General features: G+C 39.9%; 1 protein-coding gene across 1 annotated transcript in view; it reads right to left on the minus strand.

Moving 5' to 3' along the window:
- The window catches only part of URB1 (URB1 ribosome biogenesis factor), a 55,971-nt gene that overhangs the window by 39,228 nt on the left and 3,584 nt on the right, over positions 1 to 13,159 (minus strand). The window contains exons 4-11 of the mRNA XM_086764541.1: positions 12,184 to 12,316; positions 10,405 to 10,501; positions 8,862 to 8,947; positions 5,689 to 5,814; positions 3,743 to 3,873; positions 2,373 to 2,568; positions 980 to 1,117; positions 419 to 592 (exon numbers count right to left, since the gene is read on the minus strand). Of these exons, the coding sequence (XP_086620667.1) occupies positions 419 to 592; positions 980 to 1,117; positions 2,373 to 2,568; positions 3,743 to 3,873; positions 5,689 to 5,814; positions 8,862 to 8,947; positions 10,405 to 10,501; positions 12,184 to 12,316 (1,081 nt within the window). The remainder of the gene's footprint in view (positions 1 to 418; positions 593 to 979; positions 1,118 to 2,372; positions 2,569 to 3,742; positions 3,874 to 5,688; positions 5,815 to 8,861; positions 8,948 to 10,404; positions 10,502 to 12,183; positions 12,317 to 13,159) is intronic.

Genomic DNA, 13,159 nt, shown 5'->3' on the forward strand with positions numbered 1-13,159 from the left:
CTGTAAAAAAACTATGTTTGGTTCTTCATCCTCATGGTATATTTTCAACCCAAGTGCTACGTTGTCTAGTAACTCCCAACTCTGAATGAACTCAGCTGACTACAATTTACTTGAATCAGGAGGAGAATTTGCTTCTGAGTCTAGTCCTGGAATTCACTTGCAGCACAATAGTTGCCAATGTTACAAATTTGTCTCACAATAAAATTTTATTTGCATTTTCAGTCAGCTTTGTCAGGAAATGTAGTGTACTACCACACCAGTTATTAACACCTTTGAACCCACAGCCTTCCCCACGTGCTGTTCAAAGATACTACCTCCTGGCTCCCAGGCCGCAACCACTCGGGGATAAAGTAGAGAGGAATAGTTATCTGCTGCAAAATGACTCACGTTACACCTCAATTTTCTTTTCATTTTGTACCTTGCTGATGGCTTCTCTGTACAGCTGTACAAATTCCTGCATCATTGACAGTGTGTAGATTTCTGACTTTTGCCAAGTTTCTTCATCCAAGCAGTGCTCAATGTTCTTCAAGGCTCTTCTAAGAACCATTGATACAAGTGACAGTATGCTGTGCTTCACCACCGTGCTGGGTAACTAAAAGAAGGAAGTTGAATTAATGACATTTCACTGCTTCCTCTTGTGCTTTGCACATAATCTGTACTCTAAATATATGTTAAAATTTGTTAATGAATTAATTATTTCTTAAACCTTGGCTTGCAGGAAAGAATCTGCAGTCGTCAGATTCCCAGCCTAAACCACTAGTGAGCATTGGCAGAGCTTGTGTTTGTGAATGGCTCTTGGAAGTAGTATCAATGGGTTTTAATTAATTTTCCAGTGCTCCCCCAAACCAGCTTTATGCTGGGACAGATAATATAAAACATACTTAATTAACCAACTTAAGAAACTTCTTAGATGATCACACACTTAAACAGTGTTAACTAGGACAGAAAATTCCACAGAAATGTTATAGACTGCTCTTACATTTAGTCCTTGTGTGAACATGATCTTATTGCATACTGCAGGGACTGTTGTTACCATCACCATAGAAAGCAACCTGGGAAGAGGAATAAACTCTGAAGTCTTAAAAGAATTGGAAATCTCTGGTTGAGCCTCATAGATCTGGAATAAAGACAACAATTTAATCAACATAGATATAGCCCTGGAGATAATAGCTTCTTCTGGGGAGTATTTTAGAGAAGGGCTCTGACTTGTCAGAAGTAATGACAGCATTAAATACCAATTTTCATTCAGAAATGCTACAGAGCTTCCACCAGACTTCTATTCAACTAAATGAAACACCTGTATGTGACCCACACTCTTCCTAAGGGCCACTCCTTTTCAACAAACAGACCACAGATCCAACTTGTCTATTTTAAGCTAAAGCAAGAAATCAGAGGAACACTCAGAAAGGACAAATGCTTTTTTATAGCTCAGCTTCGATGTTGCTACATCTCAAAAAACATCATCAACGCGATGTTTCCCACTGCTTCTCATGCCAATTCCTTCTTCTTGGTTTACTTAAATGTTTATACAGCCTCCTGCTCTGAGTGTGGATTTTTACCAAATGACCTTCCAACTCACTCTTTGTCTACACTTTTTCAAGCAGCTGTGGCTCTGAGCCATGGCTCATTTTCCTCAGCACCCACAGAGAACAGGATGCCATTTCCCCCCCTCCAGTTAACATCTTCGACATTTAACAACATCCTGCTGCTTCTTTCCTAACATACCTACAATAATTGATGGTGTTATTTCAGAACCATTAAGTCCTTCCTGTTCTGCTCACTTAAATCTCAGTCACCTAACTTCCCCACTGCTGGACTGGTTTGTTTTTAAAATCATTATTTATGAAATACTGTGTCTGTCTGCTTTTTAGTGATTTTAATAAACTCTAAAGTACTGTAGATTCCTCCGATACAGAACAGCTTCTTCTGAAACAAAAGTGAAAAAACCTGCTCCCTGGCTCTCAGCTTAGTTCCTCTGAAATCAGCAAAATCTTGCTCCTTGTCACAAGGAAGACCTCAGCTAAGATCATTAATTCACAGTTAGTTTATACCTAACACGGCCACACCACAGGCTGGCCAGGCTCTGTACCACACAGCATCCAAACTGTAACCAATTTTACAAAGGAATGGCATTATAATATCTATCCGTAATAAAAGCAATCAAAGACAGGTTTACCAATCCACTACCAAGTTCCCTGGCTTGGTCACTTTTCTGTAGCTCAAGAATGTTTGACTATACCATCTTCCCAATTACAATTTTGTGTAATTCTGCACTACTCTTAACAAAAACTACTTCAATTTTTGGAGGAAAAAAGGCGTATCGGGACTGCGTATTTCTATGGAGAGGTGGTGTGGATCATTCATACTCTTACCTTTTTGAGTAACCTCATATTGTCCATCCAAGTTGACTTCAGTCTAGGAATAAAGGAATACTGGGTCTCCTTAAAATATCTGTTCAATAAATCTGGGCATACTTTAAGAATATTCACCATGAGATCAGCAACCATTTCATCTTCTGTTGCAGTTTTTAAACCAAGCAGAAAGCGCAGAAGCACCACATTTCCTCCCCTATTGAAGATAAAAAAAAGTATTTTAAAAAAGAAATCTCTATTTCGACACTTCACATGTGATGCTACCTCTGCAACTCCTCTAACTGTTTCTGGGGTAAATTCAAGGTAAGACGTCTCACATTGCTGGTATCGTTTCTGGATTTATACTCAGAAAAGTAAAAACTGAATTAACTTCCAGGTTTTCTGCACGACAAACAGTAATTACTTTTAATAAAAACCACGTTTCAGAAATATTCTATACAACGTTCACAAAGCTAAAAACATAGAATTAAAACTCCATATTAAACTTGGAAGTATTTTCTGTGATATCTCAGTTCCTTTTTTTTTTTTTTTTAAGTTTTCCTCTATATGTCCCTGACTAAACAAAGTGAGACTACCACAGATACCAGACGAATACCAGTTAAAATTTTGCTCAAGCAAGATACAATCTGCTCTAGCACCGTTCAGTATTAGTACCTGCTACTACCATCTAGCACCTTCTTTGCCCAGCTAATGTGACAACGTGTAAACCCACCCCATGAGAACCCCTCCATGAAACTACAAGAGTCTGAATTATTTTCTCTATCAGTCATCATCTTAGTGCACACATATTTTAACTAGTTAGCAAATGAAAACAGTGGGGCAAATAGGTGCTTCCAGATTAGGCGTTGCAGGGCAAATTCTGGCACTAATGAAATAAATGTTGACATTTTGCCAAAATCTGTGATAAATCACATCTGGTTCTGCAAATGTAAATTAGACTAGATATTTCATCACCATCTGGTTTACACTGCAGCTTTGATGCTTTACTGTCACATCAAAAAAAAAAAAAAAATCTACGCTCTAAAATCACACCTTACAGTAAGTTACTTTGTATCTAGTTATTCTCAGAAATGGCTCAGGGAAACACCACCACTTCTTAAGCCCCTATGAATAGAGCAGAGCACTCTATACTCTAGTATGAAGAGGTATAAGAAGATCAAATAGTTTGATTTTGGGAAGTTAAAAACAAAAACAACAACAACAACAAAAAAAACAACGTAGCTCTTTCCTCTACCACAGAAGAAAGAGAGAGGGAAGCAGAATTCAGTAAAGTTACTTCCAAAGGCCAGGAAGGGCAGATGATAACTAGTGAGCTCTCTCTTGTTCCCAGCACAAAGCACATACACAATCTCAGCCGCCTGGTGACTTACTTTCCAGAAGTACCAAGACTTGGATCATAGAAAGTTATGCCATGTTTCAGAGAGCAGCAGAGGTCCATTAAGAAATTATGAACAAGTTCCCGTACCATCATCTTTCCCACCTCTTCAGAACCTTGAGTCGCCTATAAAAATCCAAGAAGAAAATCTTACATCAATTTCACTCTTCTCTAGATTTTATTAAGCTACTTTTACAGAAAAGCTAAAAGATAGTTTGGCTTTTGTTCAGATTAACAAGTTTCAGTTTCTGTATTAAACACAATAAATATTACAATACTTTTTGTTTCAAGGAAAGCAAACCTCCCAAATTTAGGTACATCCGTACTATCTGCAGGGCATTACTGACTTAGGGCTTTTTGCTGAGAAGTCAGACAGAAAAAGATAGAGAAAAATCAAGCTAAAGAAAAGTAGTGACATAAAACTTACATAAATTGGGCAAGGTCATCCTGCAACTTTGAAGTCAAGGATCTAATATTTAATCTGAAATAACCAACTTTCAACCTCACATGCCAGGTTCATTATGAGGAAGTTCAGAAAAACCAAAAAAGTCACTGAAGTCTTCAGCATAAAGCACGTGAAAAAAGCACGTGTATGTTTTTTGGGCCAATTTGTCAGAAGATGGAACAACTTCAATACAAGGCAAGTAAGATGGATAGCTAACAACGCACCAAATATGCCAAAACTTCTAGGAAAGAAGGCAAGGCATCACTGCCATTGGAGTCACCATGGAAAAGTGGAAGAAGTGACCAAATACTCATGTCAAGCAAAAAGAAAAAAAAAAAAAGCAACAAATCCAGATTCCATTAACTTTTACATCCGGCACAGCTCAAGATTCCTACAAATGAGAAGTCTCTTGACAACTGCGGTCAGGAAATCACAAACCACACGACTCAAGGACTGCATGGAACTGTAAGATTTAAAATTATTCAAAACTGAAATGTATGTTTAGGAATAGGATTACAGATTCTCAGAGCTCTAAGCAGACACCCAACTAGAAACAGCTCTCCTCCAAAAGGTGTTTACAGTGTATCAGGATTGGAATGGCATGGGCATAAGCATCAAACAGAGAAAGTATGAGAAGGCAGTTGTTCAGTGTTAGAAGTTTTGAAGAAGAATGGTTGGGCTTCTAAAGATCAAGTGTTAATCAACACAAAGGTGAAAAGCCTGCAGCCAAAACCCAGTGGAAGCACAGAAGTGATGTAGATGACCTTTAAGGTCCCTTCCAACCCAAACCATTCTATGATTCTACGACATCTTTCTACTGCTTTGCATTGGGCTTTCAGCCATGCCTTAGATATTCCCACAGTGAAACAAGGGAAAAAAAAGAGATTACATGATTAAGAAAACTTAAAAAGCAAAAATGTCACCTATTTATGAGGAGAAGATGACAAAACATCTGCAGTACTAACACACACCCACCAGCTGCAGCCTTCATCCTTCCCTTATCTAAGACTGCAGGAATCTAATTTCATGGACCAGTAGAATCAGTAACAGCTTAACGCTCAGAAACCCTGCCAACCTCTCAAACAATGCAAGCTGAAAAGGCTGGCTACCATCTTAGGAGTTTAACCCTCATATCAGATCAGCGTGTAGGATGGGAATGAAGCATGTGGTACAAATATTGCTCCTGGTATACTCTCCTAAAGAGGCACAAAAATGTGTCCAGGCAGTAGAATACAATACTCACTCCCAAAAGCCCAATTTCTCCCTGCCTGACAGATCTGCACTGCAGTTCTGGCCATCGGGGAGAGGAAAGAAACCCTTCTCCTCAAGCAGGGAGAAGCAGCAGAAAGTCAGGGTTTCTTTTTTACGTAGCCTCCGCAGATTCCTCTTCTTGAGCACCCAGTTACTCTAACTTTCAAAATCTGTGGGCTGCAAGAGGAAAAAAAGAAAAAAGGCAGGACAAGGACTAGGAGTTACAAATAAGTAAGTTACCAGACCTTTACATCTCCAGGGTTGACATCAGTAATCCCATTCCACCGGTAAAGGGAAGCAATGTGAATCAACACTTCTGCAGTAAAAAAGCGCACCTTCTGGGTTTTGGTGACATTTTTATTTTGAACCACCTGAAAACGAGAAAAAAATCAAACAGACAACTCATCTATTTATTGCAAGTTATCACAAAATAATGGCAAATTAGCAACACACTTCACTGTTCTAGTACACACACAGCTCACGCACTACAGCAGACGAAAGGTTCTGCCTGTCCTGTTAACACTTCTTTCACGTACTCCTGCTCCCATCTTGATATGGTTGAAGCCAGAGGCCTCTGCAACAACTTCTACAAACACAAACACTGCACATGCTGAACAGGACAGATTTTGAAGTTCAATCAAAGAGCACAGAACATATTTAGAATAGCGCAGCCACAGACTAAGATCATGGAAACCTGCTGGTAGAGATTGCAGAACCTGTTACAAATAAATTTTGAATGAAAGCAAAAACACAGTGGAGGAAGTTCTCAGAAGTTCTCCTACTGTTTTCTCTGGTCATTTTTTAAATTCTCATTTTCCTTGTTAAACTGAAGGAGTCATACAGCATGTTAGGTTTCATCAATAACATAACTGTAAATGAGGTATGAATCCCACATAGGAAAGGCTTCGTTTAGAAAACAAAGTTTCAAGGAGCTTTATTTTACATTTAAATGCCAGCTTTTTTCTTCTCCTTCCAAGGTTATTGTAACAGAAAACTGAGAGAATATTTTTGGCTTTAAATTGTAAGTTGTGAAAAGCCTGAGTCTGAGGCAGGCTGTTATGATTACATTCTAAATTTGAAAATGTTTTCCTCATTCTCAAGTTGTGCGTCATACAACTTGAGCAACATTGCTACAGTAATTCAAAACAGAGATTAAAAAATCATAGACACTGGAACTAAAAACATTTTTTAAAATATTTTTATAGATATAAAATAAATCTCTGGTGCAGTTGCTGTACTCATAGCAGCAATATGGTACATCACAGTGAAAGAGGCACTGCTGTGCTCAGAAGCTAAGGAACAACAGAGCACAGGAAAGGCAGTCAAGACTAAACCAATTCTCACAGCTTTCAGCTATACCTGCTTTCAAGTTTTCTGTCTCAACTCTGCTATATCATGAGGTTATTTCTGTCTGCTATGCAAGAATCAGAAAAAACAACTTCAAAGAGCAGCAGACTTAACACTCCAAGAGTACTTTCTGACAGCAGGTGGTATGTACCCTTTCTTTTTCACAAAAACCTCTGATTTTGGGAAGACAATTTTATGACAACTTCCCTTCTTCTCTAGCCCACCAAGAAATATCTTTGATTGAATTTCTCTCCTGCAACAGAAACTTTGGCATCCTAACAGTAAGCAAGTCCAAAGACCTGCTAACCAGCACCACAGGATGCGGCCTCAACAGAACCCTGCCAAGACTGGTTGGGGAATGGTACCATACAGCCTTCAATTGCAACCAGATAGCTCCTAGAAACCCATGTCATGTCACAGTTCCCATACTAAAAATATACAAAATCCTTTTTCTCCTGGAAAGAAGACTGTACATCATTACCTAGTTTAGGGCTAACAAACCTAGTAAAATCCAGCTGACCTCCCCATTTCGGCATGAGACACACTAACTGAAGGACCAATCTTACTGTCACTGGAAGCACCACAAAGACTCCAGTCCTTTTGACCTTCAGGCTTGGCACTGATGCAATCGCAACCCTTTTAACAACCGGAATCTGTTGGACACCATACACTAAAGACGAGCTGAAATTAGCATCCAAGTACAACCTGACTTCCTTTAAAAGAGGGCATTGGAAAAGTATAACAAGCTTCAGTCCTGAAACAGCAATATGGCCAAGCTAACAACCTTCAACAAATATTATCAGTAACAGACTGTTCCGGTTTTGTTTAGTGAGGGGGGGGCTGAGGTGGTAGCTTCTGTAGGAAACTGCTAGAAGTTGCTCCCCTTTGTTCAGTGGACCTGGCCGGGCCTAGGGCGGAGCCGCTGCTGGCAAAGGCTGAGCAGATTGGTAGCAGAATATCCCGTGGTAACGCCTCTGCGATAACATACTTACAAAGGGGAAAACAAAAAAAAAAAAAAAGAGAAGATGTGAAGAAGCTGAGCAGGGGCAGAGAGGGGGAGGCACAAGCCTTGTGGGCCTTGCAGGCCTCACCCTCTGGCCTCCCCCTGGGCAGCCAACTGGGCCCAACTCGGCCCGGCCTGGCTACAAGAAGTGGAGAGGAGATGAGAAGTGAATGAGATGTAAAAAGGATCCTGAGAGGCATCTGCCAGCCTGCTGTGAGGAACAGCTAGAGACGCCAAGGTCAGTGAAGAAAAAGGGGGAGGAGTAATGCGGCTCCTGGCCAAGATTCCCCTGCAGCCTGTGGTGACGACCATGGTGGAGCAGGTTGTCCCCCTGCAGCCCATGGAGGTCCACGGAGGGGCAGAGATCCACCTGCAGCCTGTGGAGGACCCCACGCCAGAGCAGGTGGAGCCTGAAGGAGGCTGTGGCCCATGGAGGGCCTGCTGGGGCAGCTGTGCTGGAGAGACTGCACCCTGTGGAAGAGATGACCCACGCTGGAACAGTTTCACGAAGGACTGTGGCCCGTGGGAGGGACCCCACGCTGGAGCAGAGGAGGAATGCGAGGAGTTCTTCCCCCGATGATGAAGCAGCGGCATGAAACAACGCGTGATGAACTGACCGCGACCCCCATTCCCTCTTCCCCCCTGTGCTGCTCAGGAGGGAGGGAAGGTAGTAGAGGGAGGGGTGGAGGGAGGTTATCTTGTTCCCTGTCTCGTTCTCCTGCTGGTTTTAGAAATAAATGAGTATTTTTCCCCAAGTCAAGTCTGTTTTGCCCGTGACGGTAACTTTAAGGATTTCTCCCCGTCCTTATCTCAAACCTCGACCCGTTTTTCCACATATCATCTCCCCCTATTCTCTCAGAGGGTGGGAGGAGGGAGAGAGAGACTGCGTAGTCTGGTCCTGATCGGGGCTGAACTACGACACAGACACACCAAAAACTTTCAGCAGCAGCAGCACAGTAGCAAGATCTTAAAGAGCTGTACATTTTATGAGAAACTACTGCAAAACTGTTTCCAGTAGCAAAGAAAACAGAAAACAAGAGACAATGCAGTTTCAAGGGCATACCATACCCTAGTTCTCAGCGTGGAAAGTAGAAGATTGACAGTAGAAACTTTGTCTTCCTTTATTTCAGAGCGAAGAATATCTGGAATGAAATCTGGAAGAAGACATTTCAAATATTAAGTGAAAATGTGAAAGCTATTTTCATACTAAAATGCTTAAGGGAATTCATACCCATTTTTCTTCAATGTCACATTATTTACCTTGCTGTTACATTTAAGGATGAACCAAAAGGCTGCAATCAGAGTTCAGAAGGATAGCATGTCTGCAACTAAGGTGATGAACAAACAATGTTGCCAAACTCACTCTGATTGTAACTAGCTAATTTGCCAACTTGGTCATTATCACCCATCACAACAGCATCTGTCAGCTTCAAATATATTTCGAGCCCCAATGTGCTACATATTTAAACTTGAATATCTTTTCCACTGAAGGACTCACAACTGTTTCATGGAGTGATTCTTATAGGAGGTTACATCTTCAACCACATGCATCACCTTTTGGCTCATCTATACATCCCAAAGTTAGAGAACTTCAGTATCTTACAAGGGAATGAAAGCCAGCTGGGCTGACCAGGTCTAGGTGTGCACTGCCATTCTCTGTTCTGAAAGAACTGAACAGCTGTGAGTAATTAAAGGACATCAGCAGCCCCCAGGGTAGCATGAAAAATAGAAGTAAATAATTATGGCCTGTTCTCACTCCCTCACTGTAGAAAAAATTAATTGCTGCCAGCTAATGACTTCTCTTTTTTTTTTTTTTTTTTTAAGAAACTTTTTAGATACTTCCTGAATTCTTTCATAGCCTCACCAAGGGTTGCAATTCACAACTTGAGAAACCAGCAGTGGATTTCAAACCACTAAAGTCAACAGAAGTTGACTTCAGCACATAAGGGATCATGTATTAATCAAGTGCATGTAAGATTTAACTTTCTGGATCCTCTTCTTTGTCAGTTCAGTTTCACTCCCTTCTCCTAGAGACATGGGTGTAACATACTCCTGAACTGCACACCCGTGTAGTGCCCCCATAAAGGATGCAAAGGACCTTACACTGCTCTCCTGAATTATTGTCAAAAAGCAGTCTAATGGAGTACACAACAATTGCTCTGCATGATGATAGAAAATATAGTAAAGTATGCACAGTCTTTAACAGTTCAAAAAAAAAATTTTAATGCAACATATAACGATTCTATGATTCTATATCCGCTACTACTGTGGTATGAACAAAGCTGGAGGGCATGAAGTTTTTTTCCTGCTTATTGAATCTATAGCCTCAGAATTATATTACATAGCTTTACCTTTTTTACATATGTGTCACCAAGGGCTCACTATTTTTGCACAGTTTTTGCAGACAGCAAGTATTATTCTCAAGCAGAAGAGGTACTCACTGTAATACTGAGCAAGTTTAAATCTTTTCAGGTAATAAGATTAAAAATATGTATTATGTATCTTGTTACTGCCGTTTAACTGGTTCACATTCTGAATTAGCTCACATTCATTAACACCTACAAAAGACTTTGCCTTAAAAAAGGAAAAAATAAAAGCAATTGTGAAGTACCTTTTAATTCCAGCACCTGTGTTAAGATTGCATTGTCACCAGCAATTAAAAAGGAGAGAGCAAACCGAATATAGGCAATACGGACATCAATTTTCCCCTGAAAAGACAAAAGGCACTGTTAGCATACAGACTGCACAACAATTGATTATAAATACTATAAACAGGTAAATTAAATAACTTCCATGAACATGTTGCATATAAAACTATACAAAGTTATAAAACTATATAAAAGTTACATGTTATAAAATTACAGCTTCAGGTACAGTGGAAGTAAGGAAAGCTTTGCCTAGAAAATGATCAAAGGATCTGGACAGGACTTACAATTTTTGAAACTTACTGTGCAAAATTAAGTTGCATGTAAAAATACATGAAAAAAGATATTGACAGGGTAAATATAAGGCAAAGGTGACTCACCAAAGCGTTGAAAGAAGAAATAAAGAGAAAGAAATGAGATTTTGCTTTGGGCCTGATATTTTTGTAATAAAAATTCACCTCTAATAGCCAGTTGTGACATAATAATTTCACTGAAAGCTGAGCAAGAGTAAGATCTTCAATCTCTTTCTGGAAACTTTTTTTCCTTGTACCTTACTTGCATATCTAATAAGCTTGTGGTCAAAATACTACCTACATCCAAGTATTTTAATTTAAGGGGTGGATGTATTCCTAAAGACAACTTCTGCAGTAAGGTCAAAACCTACGAAATCTGATATTCCCAAAACTGTTTATATATAAAGCAATCAAGTAGAAGGCAAAAAACCAAACATACACCTTTCTCGCCAAAACCACCTTTTAAAGTCTCATTTGTCACCATAGACGGCACAAACCCAATGCAAATGTAGATGTTTATTCTGCAAGTCATCTTTAAAAACTAGAAACAATCTATCAGCATTGAAAATAATACTGGATTTATTACATACTTATATTTGGAATGAAATATTAATATTCTTGTTCTGAAACACTGGTTCAGATCAACCCTGATTATTTTTAGCAAACGGACAGGAAACAAGACATAAAGTTCCTTTTGGAAAAAGACAAGTGACATTTTCTACTCACTCACATATCCCCCTCAGGGATTTCCGCTGAGGATTGTTTAAACCTCCTGATTATATTTTCAAATGCAATTACTCTGACTGTATTAGTACCAGGCAAAATCCCCTCTCCACTTCTACAACTGCAGAACCTCCATTTATTTCCGTGGGACCAAACTGCCATCCACACACTGGAAATAAAACTGAGCTCTCCCCAAACACATCACTGAAGAGTTTTCAGAAGTTTACCATCACTTTCACTCCGTTTTAGATATTAAAAGGGTAGCCCACAGAAACTGTACATTTACATTTCACCACAGCTTATTAGAAACAGACAAGGCACTCTGATGTTCTGCAGTAAATTCTATAAAGCAGTGCAAAAACAAGGTTATCTTAAGGAGCTCTGCACCCTGACAAGATGAGAAAGACCAGTACGTGATGGAAAATGAAGCAATCTATAACTCAAGGGTGCAGGCCAGCTCTCCACTATAGCAGATACTCAGAAACATCCCCTGGAGATTTCCTGTGTAAGTAGATGGGAAGCTCTTGCCCCATAGACCAGTTCTGCTGCCAACCAGAAACAATCAAGAAGCATTTCAGCCTGACACAGGGCAGGAAGGAAGAGGTAAAGTTCTTGCAGACAAAAACATGGCAAAGAGACTTTGGCAACAGCTTAGTTTTAAATACTTGGCAGGAGAAAACTTATGGAGCCATGGCATAGCATTTCATGGCACACAGCAGCTTAATTTACCTTCTTACTTCTTTTTTTCAGTAATCCAGGCAGAAATCTATTATTGAAATCAAAATGGCTATACACATCCCTTGCTGAATCTGGCCCCTGAGCCACCATTGCTGACAACAGGGTAAGGCACACTTGGCTCATCCTAAAACGAAATGCAGAGGAAAACCTGCAAGTTATTTCCAGGATGACAGTTATAAAAACAAGCAAATAAAGAGATTAAAAACTACAGAAAGACCCTTTTTTTTCGTGTAAAATAAATTATCCCACCCCACCTCCAACATCTACCCAAGTATTCAGGAGTTTCAGGCGTGAAGCAGTTCCAAGTCGGTCCCAACACGAGCAGTCGAGATAGCCATTAGGAAAGAATCCTTGGTCACACAAAGCTCTTGCTGCAGTTGATGGCAACTTTAGCTGAACACGTAACCAACCATTTTAATGACCATCACACTACAGATCTAGGCCAAACACACATTATTCTGCTATTCACAAAGAATTCTGACCTTCTTTGTGAACAGCCTATTTCTACAAACGTATTTATTGGACAGAGCCCCTAGTCCTGCAAATGTTTATGCGCTTTACTGCCACAGGGAGGTCTCTAGGAGCTACAGCTGATGCTAAAGTTAGGGGGACACACAGCGTAGGCCAAAGAAAGACGGCATTTTTTGTGTTTTAGCTGAACAACAGAGGTTTTCTTCAGTTTAAGTATGCAGTGTGGTCTTGTCATGAGATAAATCCCAAGATCTACACTCAGTTTTGATTCTTGCTCACTGACCACTGGGAAAATTTGCCTGAGAAAATAGAACGGAAGTTAAAACAATCAAAACCATTATTATAGGCAGTGGTAATGGGAACTGGGAAGAAGGAGAGAGGGAAGAAGGGAAAAGGGAATGCCTATTTATATTCTTCACAAAAAATAAGCTATAATGAGAGGGTGGATAGTAACTTTATAAAGTAGGATAAAAGGCAGAAAGTTCCAAAAACTAGG

The sequence above is a fragment of the Chlamydotis macqueenii genome, chromosome 1 (assembly GCF_036417535.1).
Source record: "Chlamydotis macqueenii isolate bChlMac1 chromosome 1, bChlMac1.mat, whole genome shotgun sequence".
Lineage (NCBI taxonomy): Eukaryota > Metazoa > Chordata > Aves > Otidiformes > Otididae > Chlamydotis > Chlamydotis macqueenii.